The 23,733-nt window shown below is 40.4% G+C and overlaps 1 protein-coding gene across 4 annotated transcripts in view; it reads left to right on the top strand.

Moving 5' to 3' along the window:
• Window positions 1–22,742, top strand: part of UVRAG (UV radiation resistance associated) — a 94,728-nt gene extending 71,986 nt beyond the window's left edge. For all 4 annotated transcript variants that reach the window (XM_085074428.1, XM_085074410.1, XM_085074418.1 and 1 more), the window contains 2 exons: window positions 7,772–7,863; window positions 19,067–22,742. In XM_085074428.1, the coding sequence (XP_084930554.1) occupies window positions 7,772–7,863; window positions 19,067–19,766 (792 nt within the window). In that variant the 3' untranslated portion in view covers window positions 19,767–22,742. The remainder of the gene's footprint in view (window positions 1–7,771; window positions 7,864–19,066) is intronic.
• Window positions 22,743–23,733: the final 991 nt, after the last annotated feature.

Here is a 23,733-nt window from a genome sequence, read left to right as displayed (position 1 = left end):
TAATTATTGCCACAGTTTTAAAAATCAGAAGAAAACTGCTTCATGAATGTTTGGCAGAGTAGTATGAGCTTCTGGGCATTTAGAATTATGGCTGCTGCTGTCTTTGAATAAAGATCAGACTTTTTGTTTTGGTGAATGTGAGAGGAAGAAGCAGCTTAATATAATTCTAGGACAAGTCAAAGAAGGTAAAAGGGAATTAGGTCTGTTATCAGATGAGAATATAGTTTCCCTGATCACTGCTGAATCACTCCTCTACATAGATTTCATGCATGAATTTCCCCTGCCTTTCAGATGGAAGTGAATTAAAATTCTCCAGGCTGAGAGCAGAGAAAGGAGACAGGCTGTTCTTGGGTCAGGAAGAACCAGTGGTGAGAAAAAATTTCCATCTCAGTTTGATGCAGTTTGTAAGAACTGAGTCAGATAGCTCTGTGAGGACATTTTGCGTTAATGTAGAGGTCAGTGTTTTTTAACTGTACGAGTGATTGTCTTGGTCCAGGGACTGTGCAGCATCTCCAATGTTAGTTACTGATACAGATCAGAGTGAGAGAGCGAGGAGCCTTCAACATCAGAAGGATGTGAACCTGTTGGAGCGAGTCCAGTGGAGGCCATGGAGATGCTCTGAGAGCTGGGCCCCTCTGCTCTGGAGACATCCTGGGAGAGTTAGGGGTCTTCAGCCTGGAGGAGAAAAGGCTCCAGGGGAACCTTAAAGACCCTTCCAGTGCATAATGGGGCTCCAAGAGAGTGGGAGACAGATGGGAATGACAGGACAAGGGGGAATGGCTTCCCACTGCCAGAGGGCAGGGTTAAATGGGATATGGGGCAGAAATTCTTGGCTATGACGGTGGTGAGGCCCTGGCACAGGTTGCACAGAGAAGCTGTGGCTGCCCCATGCCTGGAAGTGTCCAAGGCCAAGTAGGACAGATCTTGGAGCAACTTGGTGTAGTGGAAGGTGTCTTGGTTGTGGCAGGGCATTGAAATGAGATAATGTTTAAGGTTCTTTCCAATCCAAACCATTCTAGGCTTTTTGCGATAACAGGAAATTATCTTATTTATATCAGCTTCTCCCTTGTAAATGTGGGACAAATCAGGTTAGTTCAGACTAAGCATGCTTTAAAAATAACTGTGATTTTAAGAACCCTTTGAAGGTGCAGCATAAAATGCAGTTGTTTTCTCCTGTTGCTGCATTGATTGCTGTTTGTGTGCTTTATTTGTTATTGCTAAATCAAAATTGTGGTGGGTGTCCTTTAAGACGGTTTTAGTGAAGGATTTAGGCATGCTGGGTCAGCTCGAGGAACTTGAAAGCGTGTGCTCAATGAATTTATGGAGGACATGGGTCTTCAAGGATGTGGATGTAACTTGTTTTCTTGTTGGTTTAATACTCGGAAGAGTTGCAAAGTAAACATCTGCTTTTCAGGTGGGACTCTGGAAGAGGGAGGCAGGCATTGACATATGAAGATAAGTCATAATTTCCATTGAAACAGCTATTGAATTTGAGCACTTCCGCTTGCTTGGATGAGGTCTGTCAATTTGCTCCTACTGAAAGCAAGATTGAGGACTTTAAGACTTGTTATAGTCACAGTAATTATTTTTCTTTTTTTATCTCCTACCCCTCCAAGAAGCTTACCAAAAATTTAAAAAACCCTTTGGTTATGTTTGCTTCCAAACTGTAATTGATGCTTACTGACAGTCTTTTTATGTATGAAAAATTAAAGTGATTTTTAATGCTTAGTTTTGGAGGTACATTATTTAAAGAGCTATGGATACCACAACATGTTTCACTAATCTTGTAGCTTAAGGGTTTTTCAGTAAACCCATGTAGGTGTTCAGAGCTAGAACAACTAGCCAGATTCAATAAAACAAAGGCAAGCAACACATGAAGAATTCAATAATCTAAAATCTGGTAATTGCCCCCAAAAGGTATAAACGCACACAACTGTTTATATAGCAGCAGGCATTATTTCACTGATTCCTCCATGGTTGTTTATATAGCAACAGGCATAACAACACTTTCTGTTTTCATTATTGCTGTGCTTAGTCATCTGAATCCCTGCCAATACTCCTTCATACTCTGAGTAGTCATCCAGGATCTTAATTAACAATTAACAATGTGATTCTGTTAAAACTTTTTAAAACTTTATATTTCTGTCCCGGTGTTTGATATCCTATTATGCAAATGCTTGGCTTGTGGCCAGCTCTGCAAATTTGATTGAAAGAACACTTTTGTTTCTATTTTTATTTGTAGGTTTTCTCATTTGTGGAGCAGATGTTCTTGTGAAATTCTTGGTGCTATCAAGATAAACTCATTTAGCTGAAAATAGTTCAAAATTGCTTTTGACTGCCTTTCTACTGCAAGATCTTTGCATAGTGTAGTAGTGGATTGGGTCCACCTCTTGTGCAGGTACTGCTACCACGTCAAGGACCAGTTGGCTGCAGTTGAGACTAAGGGAAGTCCAAAATACAGCAGATTCCAGCACAGACTTGAATATTACGCACAATATGTACTAAAGTGGCTACTATTTTGAACTTTAATAAGATATTCTGGCTGTTAGACTGCTTCCACATGGCTTAGAACAAGATGAATATGGCTAGAGTAATAATATGAGAAATGATGAACAGATAAGTTTAGAAGTGGAGTCCTTCTGCACTCCTCACCCAAAAAAGATAGTTGAGTCCAGGTACTCAGTGGTTTCTGACTGGAAGTCAATGTATATGCTTGTATACTGTTAGTCATTAACAAATACTGCTGCAGGAATTAGGATAGGAAATGGACTGTTGTTCTTTGCACATAAATGTGGGATATCCTTATTTTTCTTAAGAGCTGCAAGAGTGGCAAAAACCCTAATTTTGATCTTGGGTGCAATCTGCAATTACTCAGAAATAGAAAGATAGCTAAATGGTTTCTTTTTAAGCCATCTTATCAGGAAAACTTTAGTAGTCCTAGTACTTCTTACGGTCAAGAAAGTAACTGAACCTTTGCAGGTTTCTATTTTAGTTAGGTAACAAACAAGGTATCTCTACTGGGAGATTTGATGAATGAACATTTTGCTGTGGAATTTTTACCTTTAGGAAGGCAGTTAGCTTTTCTGTTGTCTAACATGATTTTAGGTCATGATTTTTTAAGTCTAACAGTCCAGTGGAAGACATAATTCCTTGAAAGCTGCTTGGTTGGCAGTAGTAGTTTAGAGATGCTCAGATTGGAGCGGGTTCACTGCTGGGGACAGACACCTTCCAAGGTAAGTTCACACAATTGCAGAGAAGGAAATACAGGTGGAAACTGGGGCAACTGAATGTTATTTTTCTCGTCCTAAAGAGAATAAACTATTTATGTCCATTTTGTTACAATTTAACTTCAATTTGTCATGCATCATCTCCAGCTAATACTGTGGTTTTGTTAGTATTAGTATTTTATGGAAATTCAGTCTTTAAACACTTTCTTGGGAAGCTAATACAAGTTTTTTAATAATAAATCTATCTTTCACTCTGAGAACCACTGTTTTAAATGCAGCTTATATTAGCATTTATAGTTTTCTGTGATGTTGGAATAAATACATATAGTAGAAAAGACCCACTGGTATGATTAGCTGGTCTTCTATAGAAAAGTTGGCCTGAAAATAAATTTATTATCGTATTTCTTCAGATTTTTCTGTACAGGTAATTCCTTAAGTTCTTCTGCCTTGAACTGAGGTGCATCATAAAACATGATGCTCCTCATCTCCTATATGTTGTTTCTGTGGAGTAAGTGTTGCTAGTAACTAATATGAGAGCAGCATGTGGGAAAACAAAGCTGTATATAGGAGCTAAATATTGGTATAGAAATCAGAAATATTTTATTACTGGAACATCATCAATGATTTACTCACAGTCCTGGGAGAATATGTGCTCTTCTATGTGAACACAAATCTTGGACACATCTTCGCTCCAATTAAAGCAGGCATGTTTTCTTTGGATGGCTGGGTCTGTAATATCCTGAAGAAGCAGTCTAATCTTTAAAATCTTAAATAAAATGCTGCTTTTGCCAATGATTGCATTGGAAACTTAGTGTGGAGATGGGTGACTTTAAATAGTAACAATTGAAATTTGAACTGTTTCTTAGGAGAATCGAGACAGCACATGGTTCCCTCCATTTGTTTCTCTTTTCCTGCCCTCTTAATTCTTATGAGCAAAGCAGCTTTGTCCTACATTTTTTTCTTTTTAAATTTGATTTTGATGTTAAAGGGTACATGTGAGAGTCCTACTGTAATAGGTCACAGGGAATCATAGAATGGTTTGGTCTGGAACAGACCTTCAAGATCATTCAATTCCACCCCCTGCCATGGGCAGACATCTTTCAGTAGACAGGTTGCCTCAAGCTCCGTCCAACTTGGCATTGCACACTTCCAGGGGTGGGGCAGCCCCAGCTTCTGTGGGCAAGCTGGGCCAGTACCTCATCACCCTTACAGGGAAGAATTTATTCCTAATATCCAATCTAACCCTGTCCTGAGTTAGTTAGAAGCCGTTCTCCCTTGTCCTGTTACTCCAGGCTCTTGTCCAGAGTCCCTCTCTAGCTCTTGGATCCCCTTTAGGCACTGGCAGGGGCTCTGAGGTCTCCCTAAAGCTGTTTCTTCTCTGGTCTGAACATCCCCAGCTCTCACAGCCTGTCTCCAGAGCAGAGGGGCTCCAGCAGCCCTTGGAGCATCTCCATGGCATCCTCTGGACTCAGTCCTTATGACTCTTCAGCACCTTACTATTTATTGGGTGAGGTGAAGTAACTAACACAGCATGTGTGCTCTTGGCTGTTAAAAAAGTTAAACTTGACGGAAGATGTATGAGAAATGCTTTATGGTTTGGGGAAAAAACCCAGTCCTTACTAATACTTTTTTTTTACATTGTCAGAGGGTAAGGAGAGGAGGAAGAAGAGTACTGATTTTTTAAGTAAAAAAAGATTTCCCACTGCCCCCCCCATGTTCCCATTTGCTTGGTGTTGTACCTGTAGTGGCCTGCATCACACAGCAAAGCAGAGATTTCTTTGTCGGAGTACGTGAGACTACTACAGAATTACATGAAGCAGGAGTTAACCTTTTCTGCATTAATGAAGAGGTAATTTTGGATCCAGACTAAAACCTGAGTCATCAGCTGATATTTGTGTGGCTTTTTCTGTCCCTAAAAGGCAGATGAGTTTTTCGGCAGCTTCTGGATTTTTAAATACATCATTATTAGCTTGTATTGATGCAGGCTGTTACGGATCGAGTGTGAGCTTTATACAAGCCCTGCCTTAGGTTCAGATTTTTGGCAGCAGCTTTACTCAGGTGACCTGCACCTAAATTGCTCCAGCTTGCAAGTTCTGAAGAATGTCAGATCAGGTCTATTATAAAATGGGTCATTTATTGTCCCATAGGAAATTAACAGACAAAAGATTAAACAGATATACTTACTACATAGGATAAAAGAAAGGCCTACTAGTAGATTAGATAAAACAGTGCACGACATAAAGGTACCTGTATTAGAGCTAGCAAAGAAATGGTTTTTGATTGGGAGTCAATGTAACTTACCACTGAATTGTCAGTGGGGTACAGAGATTCCTTTCACTCAGCTCTTGAGAGTAACTCTGGGCTGGCATCCCAAACCTTGAGGAGAGATCCCCACACATCTTCAGGGAATGTGCTTTCAGCTTTGTGAAGGTTTTGTGTAGCTTTTATCGTTTATAAAGTGAAGTGTCTGTCAGTCAGGAACTCAAGCTTGTCCTCCTTCAATCTTGCTCTCAAGGCAAAATGTTTATTGTCACCTGGGAATGTCACCTCCATGGCACCGGAAATAACCCACTATCAGGCAGATGTCCTGGCTTGAGTTATTTCAGCAATTAGCAAATTCATGTGAGGGGGAAGATGCCCTGAGCTATTGCACCAGCTGATAGGCAGAACAGATAAGCCCTCCTGTGGTGGGGTACATCTCGCTACACAGACACAAGGCAGTATTGCTTTGCTTTTAATCTATTACAAAGCCAAAATCATACGCAGGTTATGAAGTTAAACAATATTTTTTTTCTAGAGGTTTCATGAAATTTGCATACTAACTTTACTTAATATGCATCTCTACTACTAGCAATATGAAAATGTCTTTTACTAGAAACAGTGGTTTTACTCATGTTTGGATAGTAGCGTCTCTCATGCATTCCACTGATCTTGGCTGTTGGAAATAGAGAGATCCCTTAATCCAATTTATTTTCATGCTCTGAAATCTTGAAATGTAAGGATGACTAAAAAAAAGGGGTATTCCATGAACTTTTGATTGTTGGAGGAGGAACAAATGTAAAGTTTTTCAGTTTGTGGTTTTTTATTTCTTTATCTCTTTTGCTTCAGGCTAGTTCTCTGATTAACCAAATCCACTATAATCACATCAGGAGAATGTGGTGATGGTTTTGTAATTTATATTCTATGGTTGTCTTAATCCAGGTTCTGTCACTGTAGCAGAAAATATGAACCCAAGCCCACCATATGACTTGGCTTTGTCCATATGGAAATAATAAACTGTAATAAATGGCTGCCTGTTGTACAATGCAGTACTGAGAGTGATTTTCTTCCAAAGTAATTTTTCTTTCTGAAACTCAGACAAGCATAAAAATCATTGCTGATTTCAAGAGTCTTTTTTTGTGTAAAACACATTGTTTGGGAGAAATCAGAAATTTTTGAAACTTAAGATATTTTCCTGCACCCTACTGTCAGGAATTATGGAAACAGGTGTGTAATTCTAAACAAAAGAAATTTGACTTTGAGTGGGACTGTTCCGTGTTTCAACAAGTAGCTCTGTCAGCATTGAATTTGTGCAGTTACTATGTGCCTGTATTGGAGTCCAGTGGAGACTTCTAGAAGGTGTTAACATATGCTGAGAACTGCTTATTAGATTGGTAGTGCTTCATTCCAATAGCCTTAGAGATACTGGAATATAGGGATTTTATTTTTTAATTTTTTTTTTGTATTTTTAACCACACAAGGGATAAATTTCCCTGCAAAGTTCCATGAAATTTTGAGATTCAAACTTGAAAGACAGACTTTTTCCCTTCCATGTGTTGTTTTCTTCAGAGGTATTTTTAATTTGGAGACTTAAACATGGAGTTTATAATTCCCAGAAGTGACAGTTATGTCGTGTACATCGTTTGATAATCTAAGGATAAAAACAACTTGTAGGAGTCAATATTCGGGTTAAAGTATGTTGGTGTTTAAAAAAGCCTTTCCCATCACTACATGACATGGCATCTGATTTGAGTGCTGTATTTAATTATGAATCTAATAACATGAGTTGAAATGTTGATATAAACTGTATAACGAGTACAGATATTGATCAGTGGTGTGATAATGTGTATTTTTGCTCATTGATGTTACTATAATTATTCCATTACTGATTCCAGCATACACTGATACACTCAGACTGACAAGAACACACAAATAAATACTTGGAATTCATGCATATAGAGTATTGTGTTGGAATTAGGTTTTTTTTTTCCATAATGGCTGTGTTGTTATTAATCTATGTGGCTGCTCTCCTGCTACAGACAGAAAATGGAAAAAGTGTAAGGAGGAGTCAGATTGACTGATTACTTTGTCCCTGTTCTTGGGTGGGTTTCCTAATACAAGGAGTAAATGGAACATTTCCTTCAGGGGAATAAATATCTTGGAACTGCTGGATAAAAATCCTAAACTTTCTAAAAACCTAGTAAATTAACTGACCATGATGTTATATTCTTGGGGATTTGGAAAGATGTGCTAATTTTAGGATTTTTTTTTTCCTGTTCTTGTAGCTTAGATATCAGCATGGGCTGAGTACTCCAGATCTAAGGCAAACTCTTCCTAACCTGAAGAACTTCATGGAGCTTGGGCTAATGGTTAGATGGTAAGTATTTATTTTTTGTAATTTGAAAGAAAGAGGTGGATGCTGCAAGAAAATTGAAGGTAAGGATTTGTCACAAACAAGCAGCTCCTCTTCACAAGCTGAGCAATCTTGGTGAGATTATGACCTTCCCAGAATACAGACCATGTAACTGTCCACCACATTATACAGTTTTCTTATACTCTTACAATTTCTTCCATATGATGGGCCCACGACCGTTCTCAAAGATTGATGTAGCAGGGGAATCCTGTTTGAAAAAATTATGTTCCTCATTAGCGGGAGATGAATTAATTGTTGTCTTAAGACTGTATTTAATGTTTGGTATCAGGTGCACCTCCTGTACCAAACTGCCTTAGCAGAACAGGTCACAGCCTGGGCAGTTCCTGACCGTATAATTCAAGTGATCTGCATGGGAATCTGCATGATAATCTACACAACCTCTCTGTAGTGTAATTGCTCCTAATGAAAGCATGCTGTTGCATGTTGAGCTACATTAGTAAATAACTGAATGTTATAGTATCTTCCAGTGAAATCGTGGGTGCTTCTGCTCTGATTCAGTCGGGAGGATTCAAACTCGTCTTCCACTGTCTGCAGAAAATCAAATCAGACTGGTTTCTGTGTTATAAGACTAAAGTTAGTTTAGGTTTATCTTGCAGCAATTGTTTGAGCAGGAGGCTTAACCAGTTCTCCTTAAACTGAGGTGAACTTTACTAAAAGTGGAAGCACAATTTACTACCCAGTGTATTTCAGCAGGTGATAGATGGTTTGTATTCACATAGTTTTAATTTATGCTCTCTGAATTGTGTACACTCCTGCAAACTATTGCTGTAAGCAATTCTTTTGTCCTGCATTCTCATCTTATCATAAAATCATAGAATGGTTTTGTTTTCTTGCCCTCTTAACTCTCATGAGCAAAGCTGTTTCTTCTCCCTACATTTTTCTCTTTTTAAAATTGATTTTGATGTTAAAAGGTACTTGTATGAATCCTACTGTAACAGGTCATAAGGAATCATAGAATGGTTTGGGCTGCGAAGAATCTTAAAGCTTATCCAGTTCCCACCCCTGCCATGGTCTAGTGGGCTCCCACTGGGCATGGTTACTCTAAGCCCTGTCCAACCTGTCCTTGAACACATCAGGGATGGGGCAGCCCCAGCTTGTCTGGGTGACATGTTGCCAGTGCCTCACCATCTTCACAGGGAAGAATTTCTCCACAATATCCCATCTAACCCTGCCCTCTGGCAATGGGAAGCCATTGCCCCTTGTCCTGTCATTCCAGGCGCTTGTCCAAAGTCCCTCTCCAGCTCTTGGAGCCACTTTAGGCACTGGCAGGCGCTCTGAGATGTCCCTGGAGCCTTCTCTTCTCCTGCCTGACCACCCCCACCTCCAGGTTGCCGGTTGGAGTCTTGGCAAAGGAAAACAAATACAGTAGTAGAGGAAGTTTCCGCTTTGAGCAACACTGTAAAAAGTGTTTTTTGATGGAAATTCAGCTCAGCCAACGCAGGAAGTAAACAGGCCCTGAGAAAAGGAAGCTCAGCCCCTTGTGCAGTTTTATTCTGTAAATTTCAGGCACAGCTGAAAAGATTATCCATGCTGTTCTTTTTACCCTCTAGCAAGATGCATAAAGAAAAGCTTTCTTCATTGGGAAAATACCACTGTGAGTTTTTGTCTAATGTCCATCATGGTTGATTTTTACACAGATGATGTGTGGTCCCCTCAGCAAATCTGAAAATGAAAAGCCAAACTGTGAGTTCTGTAGCACTTCCCTCTGCTCATCAGTAGAGTGGCAGAGGTGCAGATATCGCCTGCAGTCTTGCATAAGCAGAAGTGGGTTGACCCTGGAACATGTGAAACGGGAATCATTTTCACAGTGTGTGTACCTGTTCTTCCCTTCTGGCATGTGCTGGCCCTGTAGAACTGATCTGGAAACTTGAGTTATGCCTTGGAGGTTTTACAACCCTGTTGTTTTCTGTAGGTGATGCACAGTCATTAACAAGACAAAGCACTTTTTTTTGAACTGGATATTTCCAAACATGTAGGAATATTCAGCATCGTTTTTCACTAATATCACATTCTCTTCTTCTCCCCATGGATGTCTCTTCCTCATTTCCTTCTCACCTCCAAAGCTTGTATGAATACTTGTTCATTTTTAACTTCTTTTTTTTTTATAACTGATGATTCCAAACAATGCTTCTTAGTGCTTCCTAATAATATAAATGAAAATGTGGCTTTACAGGGAGTCTAGCTTGAGGGGAAAACTGGCTAGACTTCCGTAACTGAGCAGAATACAGATGTCCACTGTCCTGTGGGTAATACATGATTACATACATTGAAACAAGCAGAAAAGCCACTAGCTGTTAAAAGGAAAATTTGAAGGAATTTTTTGTTTTCAGGTTACTGTAAGTGGGTCATCAGATGCCCTCTGCCGCAAACTGCATTCAGTAAAATATTTCCAGATTATTCTTTGTTTGTAGGGTAAGATCAGGGAGACATGAGGTTTTCTTATCTACATATTCACTTGGACCACCTGGTTTGTTTGGTCCTGTTGCTGGTCTTCAGTTTCCTTTCTGAGCACTGTAGCTGGGTTTTTCTGAATTTTAAATTCTGTCACCATCATAATCTTTACAATTTTAGATTAAAAACAAACCCAGAAAATCCACCATGGCCTTTGTAGAAGAGCTCACCTATGTCATACATCTATCACAACAAATTTATCTTCAAAGTCTCTGCTTCAGCCTTCTATAAGTTCCCCTGTTTTGCCTGGAGCTTTGGGCTAGCCTTTGGCCCTTTGGAAGGTCTGCAAATTCCAGTCTCTGTGCATCAAGGTTTAGTGGCTGGTTCCCTCTTCCTGGTGAGATTTATGTTGTTTTGGTTTCTCAGGTATGACACTTAAATGATTAATACATGTTTTCACTTCCCAATGTGTGATTTATTGCAGCAAGCTTGCAGGTCTACAAGCTCTGCTTCCCTCTTCGTATCTCTCTTGGCACCAATATCCTGCTGTGTTTACTTCCCCCTTACCCCTACTGCAAAGTATTATTTGTGCAGTATGCAGACAAAATCAAGACTGATCTGTTGTTTCCCTCACACACTGTTAAGGGTTACAGAGCTGCAAAAACTGGCTTTCCTGCTATTAAATCTCAACGTTGACTTTTAAGGTGAAAGATGATGAGCCAAAGCTGTTGTTGATTCAAACTGTCTCAGTTGTGTTCCCCCAAATCTTTTCTGTTTCCTTTTGGGAATAATTCTCTCTGTTTCCAGTTTTCTAGCCCTGGAGTTTAACTGGCTTCCAGAAAAGTAGCTCAGTTTTTTTAGGTTAGCTTTTGTGGATGCAAAAGGCCCAATGCAGATTTTCTCTTAAATTCTTTTTCTTGTAAGCAGGCAGTTTATTCCAGCATTTGAGACCAAATCATAGAAAGGTTTGGATTGGAAGGGCCCTTAAAGGTCATGTTGTTCCACCCCCCTGCCATGGGCAGGGACACCTTCCACTAGACCAGGTTGCTCCAAGCCTAGTCCAACCTGACCTTGAACACTTTCAGGGATGGGGCAGTCACGGCTTCTCTAAGCAACCTGTGCCATGGCCTCACCACCCTCACAGGGAAAAGTTTCTTCCTAATTTCTAATCTAAATCTCCCCTCTTTTGGTTTAAAACCATTCCCCCTTCTGTCCCTCTCTGTCTGTTTAAAAAGTTGCTCTCCCTTTTTGCCCACTTCAAATCCCCACTTTCATGTAGATTTTTAACATAATTTTATTCCTTTTTGCATGTTCAGATTTACCTTTCACAGCTTTAGTCTCTTTAGATCATTGTTGCATTAAATAGACTGACTCATTTTCTGTCCTATTCTTCAACTTATTTTTTTTCACTCTGTGTAACTTATGAGAGGTACCCTTTGTGCAAGTACAGAACATGCTGCGCAAACCTGAGCAGTCCAGCGAGGAGATTTTTTCCTAGTGAATAGACAATAGACATATCTAGTGCTCGCAGATACAAGATACTCCTTTGGAAGGGCTTGTCTGTAGTCAGGGAGATGCCCTTTTGAGCTGCATTTAAAGGCTTTCCTCAAGAATAATTGTGTGCCAAGGCTTAAATTTGTGTTTTGAGGGTATGTTTTGATTCATATACTGCTAGAATCAAGAAGAGCCCAAAACATTTTAGTTATGAAAACTCTGGTGGCTGAATTTACAGAGATTTCATTTTTTCAAAATGTGTCTCAGAATTTCTTAGCTGCCGAAAGATGCAGTTTCATCTTAACTTCTTATTGGCAGCCTTCCTGTTGCTATTGTGCATTATTTAACCAGTAATCTCTAAGAAGGTGAAAAACTATTATTGCTTTTTAGTGCAGTTGACATGATATTGGCTCTGAGCTGCTTATGGAGCTTCAGGATGGCTAGATGCAAGCATTTCAGATGGTGAAAAACCAACTTAAACACATTAATTTAGCATTCTTGCTGCCATGATGTCATAGTTTGCAGCGAAAAAGATCAAATGGTGTTAAAGTTTTTGGGTTTTTTTTTAAACATTCTCATACAAAAGAGCTGTAGCTGTGGATTTTGGCTTTTGACCAGGCAATCAAGATTTAGTATTTTGTCCAGCTGTGATCCAGTAATGTTCCTCAGAGGAAACATTTTGTGGGGAGGAAAAGATACATACTTGAGTCTGTGAATTGTATTCTATCCCTCGTATTGCTTTACAATTTCTCTGAGCCTCTTGCAGACAGATTAAATAATCACAGATGAATTGGATTGAAGAAACTTTTTATCAAAACTGCAACCAGAATGTGTTCACTAAGAAAATAATTTCAGAAATGTTTGTGTCTTACTTCAGTCACTTTAGCTCGCCTTTTCACAGTGTGGAGTCTGTGTCTTCTGCCTTAGGGCTAAGAATGCTCAAACTGACTATTTAGTAACTAGTGAAAACTAATATTTTGGGAGAAAATAGCTACTTTGTCATTTTGTTGCCAGAAAAACTTAGAGATGAAGTCACACTGTTCCAAATTGGCTTATGAGATTTGGATGCAGTTGAAACATTGAGAGTGGCGATAATGTAATTCCCTTATCTGTAATGTCCAATAAGCTTGAGGCTTCTCTCTGTTTTTTTTTTTTTTTTTTAAATTTAGAAATCCTGCTTTCTGACTGGAACTGTACATGCCTGTATGTGCAACCAGTTCTAGTGTCATCTAGCCTGATGACTAAAAGTCATTAGGGCCTGATGACAGTTAATCAAATCAGTTTTTATACTCCACAAGTTGAAGGCCATTCTTTTTAGTCAGGTGTCCACACCTGTTTGTTTTCTCAGGAGACCAACCAAGGAATTGTGGCTGGGAGCTGAAGCAGCTTGACTCAAGTAACTCAGCTCAAGGCTGTGCCTTAGAGTAAAGGGCTGTGTTCCTGCAAGCCAAACCCTTCTCATTTGGGACAATACCTGGCAGTCTTTAAAGTTTCTGAGTAATTGGATGATAGTTTTCTAACATTACTTCCTTTTTAATATATTTTTTTAATTTTGTGAGCTGTGAAGCTCAAAGGACAAGGGGCAATATCTTTAAACTGACAGAGTTTGGATTAGAGATAGGGTAGCAATTCTTCCCTGTGAGGGTGGGGAGGCCTTGGCACAGGCTGCCTAGAGAAGCTGTGGCTGCCCCATCCCTGGAAGTGTTCAAGGCCAGGTTGGATGGGGCTTGGAGTAACTTGGGGTAGTGGAAGGTGTTCTGCCCATGGCAGAAACTAGATGGCCTTGAAGGTTGCTTTCAACCCAAACCCTTCTGGGATTCTGTTCTGGGATTCTTTCTCTGGACTTTGCCTTGATGTGAATGCTGTGAATTCTGATAATAATACGATCTTTTCCTGTTACACAGGAAAACACAAAAGGAATAGAGACCCTCCATCAGCTGCTTGTTTCCATAGAGATTAATAGCATCCTTGTATTTCTGAGCTCTGTGCTTCTCTCTAAACATTACTTTTGAACTTAAACCTCAATATGACTTCAATTCTCATCTGGAGAGGAGGTGATGGCACAGGAAAAGACATAACGGTTTAACCCTCTGTACCCAGAGCCATTATGGGTTTGCTTTACTTGCCTGCAAGACTGTGACAATTGTTCTGCTTAAAAGTCTATGGAGAGCTATTCATCTTCTCATGTTTGCCTTGTAGACACTTGTCACTCAGCCTGAGCTTGTTGCCTAGGTTACCCCTGTGATCAAGCAGAGGCATCCAGGGAAGATGACATTCCCACTGATCATAACTGGCTTTTTGTAGGAGATTACCACTCACTTCTCATTTTCCTTCTCCAGTGACTGTGGAAGGAGCCCAGGTAATGAACTCTTGAATGGCTGATCTCCAAAGTCCTTCATGCATATTTACTTCTATCTAGATGCCCTAGGTAATATTTGATAAGCAGATAAACCATACTACTGACTTCATTCCTCCATTGGAATATCTCTGTATTTATTCCTGACTAAAGCCATCCTATTCATACTTACTGGTAACAGTGAAGAGTTTCTGAACTCTGCTCGCATGTTTCTCTAGCAGCTTAAAACCTAGTTTTGAAGTCTTAAGGTCCATTTCACTGCATGTCATTCAAGGAACCCGGCTGCAAGTGCTTTTTGTTCTAATACATTAGTTTTAACACTTGCATGATAAATGAGGATAATGCCTGCTTTACTGCCCTATGGTACTCTGTTAGCAGAGAAGTTATTTTGTAGATGAAAGCTATTAACAACTTACTGCTGCTACATTTAGATCACTTGGTGTAGATCACTCTGCCAGTTTAATTTAGCAAGAAAGGGAAGGGGTTTTTTGCTGATGGACTTAAGACTTATTGTTCAGGCATACCTAACACATTAGGTTGAGTAGCCTTGTCATAAGAACCTCTTAAACTCTCCTGGTCCCACAAACTAATTAATTTCTCACCCGTTTGCCTGTAAGGTCTAGAGTTACAAAGGAATTTAGGAATGTTTGAGGGGGAGTTTAGATTTTCACACCCACTGCAAGAAATTTTAACGCTATTTTTCTTGTGCTAATTAGACACCGCAGTTTTCATGTTCTTTTACTTGGACACTTAAATTTCTTCTGCTTCATAGATCAGTTGGTCCTGTGCCTAAATTGAGCTGACCAACACTTTCTGAAGAATCACAGAGTATCTTGAGTTGAAGGGACACCTAGGGGTCATCAAGTCCAACTCTTGGACCTCACGGGACACCCCCAACAATCCCACCCTGTGCCTGAGAGCATTGTCCAAACATTCCTTGAGCTCTGGCAGCCTTGGGGCTGTGACCACTGCCCTTGGGATCCTGTTCAGTGCCTGACCACCCTCTGGGGGAAGAACCTTTTCCTGACAACCAACCTAAACCTCCCCTGATGCAGCTCCAGCCATTCCCTTGGGTCATCCTGTCCCTGGTCACAGAGAGCAGAGCTGCTGCTCCACTGCCCCTTGGGAGGAAGCTGCAGACTCTGGGGAGATCCTCAGCCTCCTCTAGGCTGAAAATGCCAAGGGACCTCAGCTATTCTGCAGGTAACTTGGGATTTGCCAATTGGGCAGTCCTATGTCATACTGAAGTCTTTGTCCTTTAAAGAGTCCAATCTAAGATAAATTGATTTGAGCAACTTTGAGACACAGCACAACAGTAAGAAGTATTATTCACTCAAGATGGCAAAGAGACTTTGCCTTGAGTTTGACCTCTCCTAGAATTACCTGTGTTTTGTGAAATAGTGTGCCTCTGGAACTTCAGGAGCTGGGATTAAACCTAGGCTTGCTTTTTGCTCTTCTTTCACTCCATGTCCTTCTCAAGTGAGATGGCACTTATTCTTGTGAGGTCTTGCATCTTCTGCTGCAAAGTGATGTATTCAACAGGAGGTTCTACTCCATACCCATCTGCTGCTGTTCAGGCCACTGTGTTTGTAACTTGTCTGGGCCCAATTATGACTGCTTACGTTCCAGGCAAGAGCTTTTGTCACTCAAATACTGTGTACAGAGTACATAGTTCTTGTCACTATTTTGACAAACACACATCTGTACTTCAGTCCACAAGGGACTGCTTGAAATTCTCCCTGAACTAGATTTTAGTCTCTTAAATACCCATTTTAACCTGCGGATGATTGAATGAAATCCAGAGAAGTGGCAGAATTTCCTATAAACCTTGTAGTCATTCTGCCTAGGAGGGGAGATGGGAAGCCCTCAGTGCCATATGGAGTGTTACAGATCTGATGCTTTGATGTCAAACTGTTATTTTACTTTGTGAGGGATACAAGTGTCCTGTACCATAACTTCTGTAGCTGCTATAGAGACTGTTCCTGCTGTTGCTGTGGAAATCCCTTGGTGAGCCTGAACACAAGCTGTTGGCAGAACAGCTAGCACGATACATCTCTGCATCTGTCATCCATTGCACATGAGGAGAAAAAAGTTATCCTTCCTATCCTTCCTAAATCTTGTATTTTTCCTAGTCTTGGGTTTTTTTTTGTTTGTTTGTTTGTTTTTGTTGGTTGGTTTGTTGGTGGGGTTTCTTTTTGATTTTCTGTTTAAATTATTTTTTCAAATGTGCGGATTGGTTCTTTGGACTGCAGCCCCCTTTGGTTCCAATTCAGCAGGAATATGTTTCCATTTTCTGACATCTTGATAGAAACCAAGCAGAATTATTTTTATTGTTACTGTTGCAGGGGATATAGTACTGAAAACATTTTATGGGGATGGACCATTTCTCTTTAAAAGGGATGGCAATCATAGAATCATTAAGGTTGGAAAAGACCTTTAAGCCTCTAAGATCATCAAGACCAACCATTCCCCCAACACTCCTAAGGCTGCCACTGACCCACGTTCCCAAGTGCCACATCCACACATCTACGATAAGTGGCCCTTGAGTTTGAAAAGGAGCTCCTGTGGGAATGGTGTCTACCCCATCTTCTTGCATACTCACTCACTGTTTTAAATGCTAATGGGCACCAGATTTGTCAGATAGGTTCAGACTACAGAACACATTATATACAGCTCATTTTGGAGTGGCAAAAAGCTAAAACTCTCTTGCCTGGAGGCTCCTTTTTGTACTCCTCCACACTTGAATCAGGCTTAGGCTCCACTTAGCAGAAATAGCAGTCTCAGCCTGTGCTTTGGGCTCAGTTCTGTAAAGAAGAGGGAAGGAGGAAGGACTTTTATGCCCAGTTCTGTTGCATAGAGCCGTTGCTTGTCCTACTTTCTGTGGCTCAAGGTGGAACGAGGATCTTGCCACATCTTTTTGGTAAGATGTACAAATCACCATGTTATACACTGTTCTGCCCAGACAGGAGAGAGATAATTCAGCTCTGCTACATGGGTGTATCTAGAATGGGAAAGGCAGCAAACCCTTAGATCTCTTGCACTGAAAAGCACCACCAACTTCTTTGCAAGGGTTCTATAATTTGAGTAGTGATCTGTAGTATTCAGCTATCACTTTTCCTGAGCAATTAGTTCACATAAAAATGGGATGATGTGTCCTTTGACCCAGTGAAGTGTCTTGAATGATATCTATCTTTATAAATACTTGCACATCTTGGAATTCAGGTAAGTTCCTAGAACTTGCCATTTGACTATACCATAAACAGATTCTCATCAAGTAAGTAGTACAGAGTATTCATTTATTTTCTGAATGAAGGCAGAAAGCATTAAACTGAGGGAAGGGAGGGCAAAACAGATCATCCCTAATACATCTGCAGTACGCATTGCCCAAGTACAGTTAACAAGTCTCCTGTCTCAGATTCTTGTGTTTGTCTTATTACATCATTCTAAAAATAAGTGGTTGATGGTGCAGGGGTTGGTTGACAGATAAAGCTGTAAAGGCTTTGTGGAGTTCACATTCAAACGGTCTGAAACAGCTGTTGAATTCTAAGAAGAAAGTTGATGTTTTTGCTGCTGTGTTCATGTGTGGCCCTTAACTCTGCTTTATGCAACTGTGTGTTCTGAAAAACAGTTTCTCCTTAAGGTGATTTGAGGGTTTTGTGGAAGAGACGGAAGCCCTAAAGAGCTATTAAGGGGCAGCCTGGGAGGAGGTAAGGTGGGAGAGGAAATTAAACAGCAGTAGTACTACTCACTGCCCTCCCATGGGGACGCTTATTCTTCTCAACAAGAGGGACTTGTTGCAGTCTACTTCATCCTATTTATAAAGGGGAGCAAAACAAGAAAAGTAATGTGGAAAAGAATCCATGCTAGGGACTACTCATTACTGCTGAATGACTACTTGTAGTTACTGAATGAGAACATTCAAGATTTTCCCTTGTCAGACAGATCCCAAAATGTATCAGGCCTTGAGCAGAAGGAGTTTCTTTCAAATGAAGTTCAGGATGGAGTTTCATACTTATGGTGGTTGAGTCTTAGAGTTGTATATTCAGCAGATCAATAATAGCTGCTTTTTTACTTTTTTTTTCATTTGGAAGGAAAACAAACCAGTTGCTTATGTTAATGTACAGCATACAATTTGCATATAGAGTGGTGATTGTATTTGGATGGGGATTAAGCTGATGAAGGAAAATTCTCATAACACACCCCAGATGATGTAAAGTAGATTTTTCAAATTATAGAACTTGAGACAGTAAAAGTGGTTTGTAGAACTGTATTAAACAGTAAAGTCAAACTTGTAAATTAAGCTTCATGTTCCTCAAGAAACAGAGGCTGGCATTTGTCCAAAAAGTTTTGGAATGACTGGCACAGAAAAGCACAAGATCTGGCAAGAATAACCCTCTGCAAATAGTGAAGTTGGTGTGGTTGTTCTTTGTGCATCTGTCAGAATCCACTGTTGGATTCTTTGCTCACAGAGAATTCAGCCATTATTACTCACTTTTGAAGAGTTTATGATGGCCCAGTACAGGCCATAAATACATAAATATATGGTCAACAGTAATACTTCATGAAGTGCAGCTTAATCCTATAAAATTGTGGTCCTATAAAAGTGTTAACAGTATGAATTAGCATAATGTGATGGTTTTCTTGGGTGATTGACTCTCCAAACCATAGAGCTGTGTAAGTGTTCCTGCATGACCTCACTGGTTTTCAATACAGCTGTCCTCTGGGATGTCTTCTGTGTTCATGCAGCACTAAACAGATTTGGGGTTTTAGCACTTTAAGATACAAGTTGTTAGCCAAATAGAGCCCAGAGTTGTGACAAAATAATGGCTTCAGCCTTTGGTTAAACATCTGTATTGCTCATGAGCATGCCTGATGGCTGTGATTGATCCCCTCCTTCTTTTATAGCGATCGACACCATACATCCAGTGCAATTCCCGTTCCAAAGAGACAGAGCTCTAGCTTTGGCAGATTGGATATTGGCTTTTCCAGTGGGCTTCCTTCTCCAGATAAGGGACTCCGAAAACGAGCCAGCACAGGAAACGAGAGACTGCAGTACAAAACTCCTCTTCCTAGTTACAATTCTGCTTTAACACAGCCTATTGTCACAGCCAGTGTTGGAGAGCTGGATAAAAACCCTGGAACCGTATGTTCTTCCTTGGACACATCTATGGACTCCTCCAAAGGAATTACCAAGAAAGGCCAGGACTTGTGCAGTAGTTTAAATGGAGAAAATGGAAGCCTAAACAATACCCAAGACCAGCAGGAATCTTTCCTAGGACATTCTAGTGCAATAAACGGGGCATTTCTGCCTGGCGAGTGCTCTGGCACCATGAGCAACGAGCAGCCCTGTGAGTTTCAGCCTGTGCTCAACCCTGTCCTTTGCTGCACCGTGGAGCAGGCAGAGGAGATCATGGGTATGGAAGCGACAGGGTTCAGCACAGGAGATCACCTGGAAGACTTTAACTCCATCCCGGTGGAGCACGCTGTGGCAGTGGAGTGTGATGAACAAGTCCTAGGGGAGTTTGAGGAGTTCTCTCGAAGAATCTATGCACTGAATGAGAACGTGTCTAGCTTCCGCAGACCACGTAAAACTTCGGACAAGTGAGCCCAGAGAGGGATTTGATAGCAGACATTGAGGTGAAATCAATGATCTGGAGTAGAAATAAAATTGCACTTATTCTTTATATAATTATAAAAATAAAAAAGCTAAAGCTGTTCCTATGGTGTTAGACAAATGGAATTGTGTGCAGTAACACAGGATCATAGTATATTCACAGCCCAGGTAAATTTTCATTCTGCTTCAAGTCCTTTTATGTCTGGTATTTATAATCTGTTGGATGTTTAGTGTATTTTTTTTCCTTTGGCATTGGAGTCCGTTTATAAAAGCTTTCCTGAAAACAACTTCTAGTGCTGATCAGCCCCTTCTATGAATATTTGTTAAGTTCTTAATTATTATTTAGAGTTAAATTTATTTTAATTTCTTCAGAACAAAAAAGCCTTTAATTTAAAATACTTTTATGGTAAGATGTCTTTACCTTCTCCCATGTACTCCTGTGTTTGCTTGAGCAATGTAGTCTGTATTAGAGAAACACCCTGAATTTGTTTCAGTTGTACAACTTTGTCTGGACTGTGGTTGGTAGCCTTTGAAGTTCTAGTTTGCACTGAGGAGTCTTCAGCTGGTGGTGTGAACTTGCCAGAGAAAGAGCTCCTGTGTGGTATATGTAGTTTCCTTGCACCTGATTAATCAGAAATAACATTTGGTGGTTTTTCCACTCCTCCTTTCCTCCATACTTGCTTTTCCTACCACTGGAAACCTTGAGGAGTAAATCACCTCTAAGGTTCCGTATAATAATCTCAACCTGGCCATTCCCTGTTTAGGCTGGGCACACACCTCATTAGCAGAGACTTAACCCAGTACCAACGTGGGGTTCAGCTGCCACCCTGCAAGGTGTGCAGTGGGGATACTGTGCCCTGAGATACTTCAGACATCTTCCAAAAACCGACACTGGGAATGAAAACAGCACTTTGGAATTAGGTGAATGTGTGGAATTGCTCCATCCTCTGTAAAAAGGAGACATTTAACATTATTCATCTGAATTAATATTTTTGTTTAACCATCTATACTTGGAGGGAAGAAACTTCCAGTGGTTTGCTGGAGGTGCAGTTTACTGTTGGGTAGGTTACCACTGTTACATGTTCAGCTGCACTAATGGGAAAGCAATTTGCAGCCTGCTTTGTGATTCCAGGTATTTCTTTCAGTTTGGATTTCATTGCTCTTGCTTTCTATATTGTATACCCAAGAATCTGGGCTCAGCTGTGAGCTCTGAAATATAAAAATATGTAGCAGAATAAAATACTTCATCATGCCTGGCTTTTTTTTCCCCTCCCTGGTTTATATTTTCTTTTGAACCCACAACCTAGTCTTTTCGTAACTTCACCATAAGCCTAGCTGAAATTGAATTTTTAAAAATGTGGATATGTATCATCTCAGCTTTCTGTTGTCAAAACAAGATGTGTATGTGAGAACCAGTATACATAATAGCACTATTCTAGAATATGCATTTTTCCAGGCAACGCCTTAATGATTGTATTAAAACTATATTCACGTTTCTTCTGTTAGCTTTTAACATTTGTATCTGCAGTTGAGTGGTTGGATCGAGCCTCTCTATAGCAATTTGTTGGCTTTGGTCTGTCCCTGGATGATGAGTACATCATATGGGAGCACTCGGTGACCTTGATTCTATGAGACACTGAACATGATTTCAGGTGCAAAGTTGGACACATCCATGACTATCTTCTCCAAATTAGCTCCTCTGTCTTGACCTCATGAAAACTTCCTCAAAGGAAGTGCTGCAACAGCTTAAAGCACTGCCATCATCTTTGGAAAGGAATAGGTAGGAAGCTCTTGCTTTGCTTTGGCCTAGAGAGGGAAAAAGAAACATCTGAAAGCACAGCACTTAGTAGTGATGAGTGTAAGATACTCTGTCCTGGCCCTTGTATGATCTTCTGATACCAGTATAATTTCAGGTGAAATTCAGTAACTTTGGGTCAGTTCTGCACCCTGTGGGATGGGACCTGGCACAGTTAAGGCAGTAAAGACCTGTTTGTACACACACTTGTGGTCCCATGTAACAGAAAGGCATTAGCTTGTGCGTGATGGTGACTTTTCAAAGCAACCCAAAAAGTAGTTGTGAAGTCACTGTGTTTCATAGGTGAACATGGAGCATCTTGGCACAATTAAGCAACATGTGAAATTAGGTTTGTAGAACATCAGTCGGACTTAATTTTTTTATTTTTCTCATTAGTTGCTTATTTTCTCAGGTTGTACAGACCAAATGAAGTCTAGTTCTTCTCCCCGGTGTTGTGTTGCTGTTCCTATTTAAGCCCTGTAATTGTTAATGTGTCAAACACCACGGTTGATTTTTGCATCTGTTGCACAAAGTTGTTCGAATGGGCTCTCTATGGATGTATCTTGTGTTAGCCTTAAATTATCCCTGTGTTTCTCTTCCACTTCTGCCACTTTCCATGTAGCAGGTGGTGTGAGGTGGGACAGCACCATGGGGCTAATGAAGCATTGAAGCATTGAACAGCTCCTCGTGGCTGTGAGGATGGGGGTTGTACAGACAGCAGCCACCTCATAGCTTTCTCCTTTCAGTGTTCATTTTTTTTCACCCCCTGTAAATTACTTTGGAAATAGTGTAGTGGAAGAGAAACCAACCAGGTTTGAGGGTGAGATGATAGATCACAATGTGCTTTCAATTTTCAAGAGCCTTTCAGTTCCTGCACAGCTGTGACACTCTTAAATGTCTGCAGCTGTCTTCAAATGGACAAAGCATTTAATTGCGATCTTTCCCCCTCATTAGAAATTCCTAAGATTTTTGAGCATATTAGTTTTTGGAAGATCAGATCCCACTATATTTTTATAGCAAGCACAACAGCATTGGCTTATCCTTGCTTGACTAGGTATTAAAAATAATCAAGACCAGAATATCCCATAGTAAATGACACATTAAAGCTGTGTTGGCAATTGCAGGAAAGCTCATCTGTCTTTATAAAATAAAACTGTTTTTGTATCTCTGAACTTTTGTGTCTTCTTTAATGACTCCTTTATGTTTGTTTTCTTAATGAGCCTGGTTTAAACCAGTGTTCTTCCAAGCCCCAAAACTCCTTGGCTTATTGTTTGAATCCATATTGCTCCAAATATTTGGACAAGGGGATTTCCCTGAAGAACTGACTGCCTTGATGGCTCCAAAACCTGTTTCAGAAGAGCTGGTATTGCAGTTCTTTTTCATGCTACTCTCAAAAGAATGGCATGCGGCTAGAAAAGTAGCTCCAGCCTATGTTGGGGCTGGGATTCAGCTGGATTTCTAGACGTTTCTGGATAGTGGAAATGCTGTCTTCCCTTATCAGGGAAGCATTGCTACTCATCCAGCACCCTCTGTAATCCCAGCTAGTAACCAACATATATCTGCCTAAAATGCTGACTTGCGCCTTGAACAGGAGTCTGGTGCATGAGTCTTGGCAGGAGTCTTGTCCATGACTTGGCAATTTCTGGTGGGAAGCAGTGAAATGTGAAGAGCTACAGCGACTCTCCAGGTATGATCAGGGGGTTTTTTGGCTTGTTTTTTTTTCCTTCCACCCGGTCTGTCAGCAGAGAGTAAAAAGCCAAGGCATCATCTGTATAGTCCAGGAGCTGAAGTGGGAAGATAAAGAAGTTTTACTTTAAGCTGTTTTGCAATGTTGAACAGCATTGCTGAAACAAAGTTGCATGAAAATGTCAAGTAAGTGTCAGAGACTGAAATAGTTCATACCTCAAACATTGATACAAATTTTTCCTCACTATAACAAAAGCTGTATAAAGAAGCTACAATCAAAGAAGGCTCTCTTGAAGATACCTGACTGGGACTTTGGACAGAAAGGCAAACTGCTTAGATTAGGTGAAGGGAAACCTTATTGTTCAGTCATCTCAGGCTGAAGGAAAGGTATGTATTGACAAAGGCCAAAGCCACCAGCTGCACTGAGAATCATCCCTGGCTGAGTTTGGGGTGGGGGGAGAGCACAGCTCAGAGAAG

Source organism: Lichenostomus cassidix, chromosome 1 (genome assembly GCF_008360975.1).
Source record: "Lichenostomus cassidix isolate B80296 chromosome 1, HeHo_3.0, whole genome shotgun sequence".
Taxonomy (NCBI): Eukaryota; Metazoa; Chordata; class Aves; order Passeriformes; family Meliphagidae; genus Lichenostomus; species Lichenostomus cassidix.
Note: the sequence above shows the minus strand (reverse complement) of the source record. Positions and strands in the feature narration are given on the sequence as shown.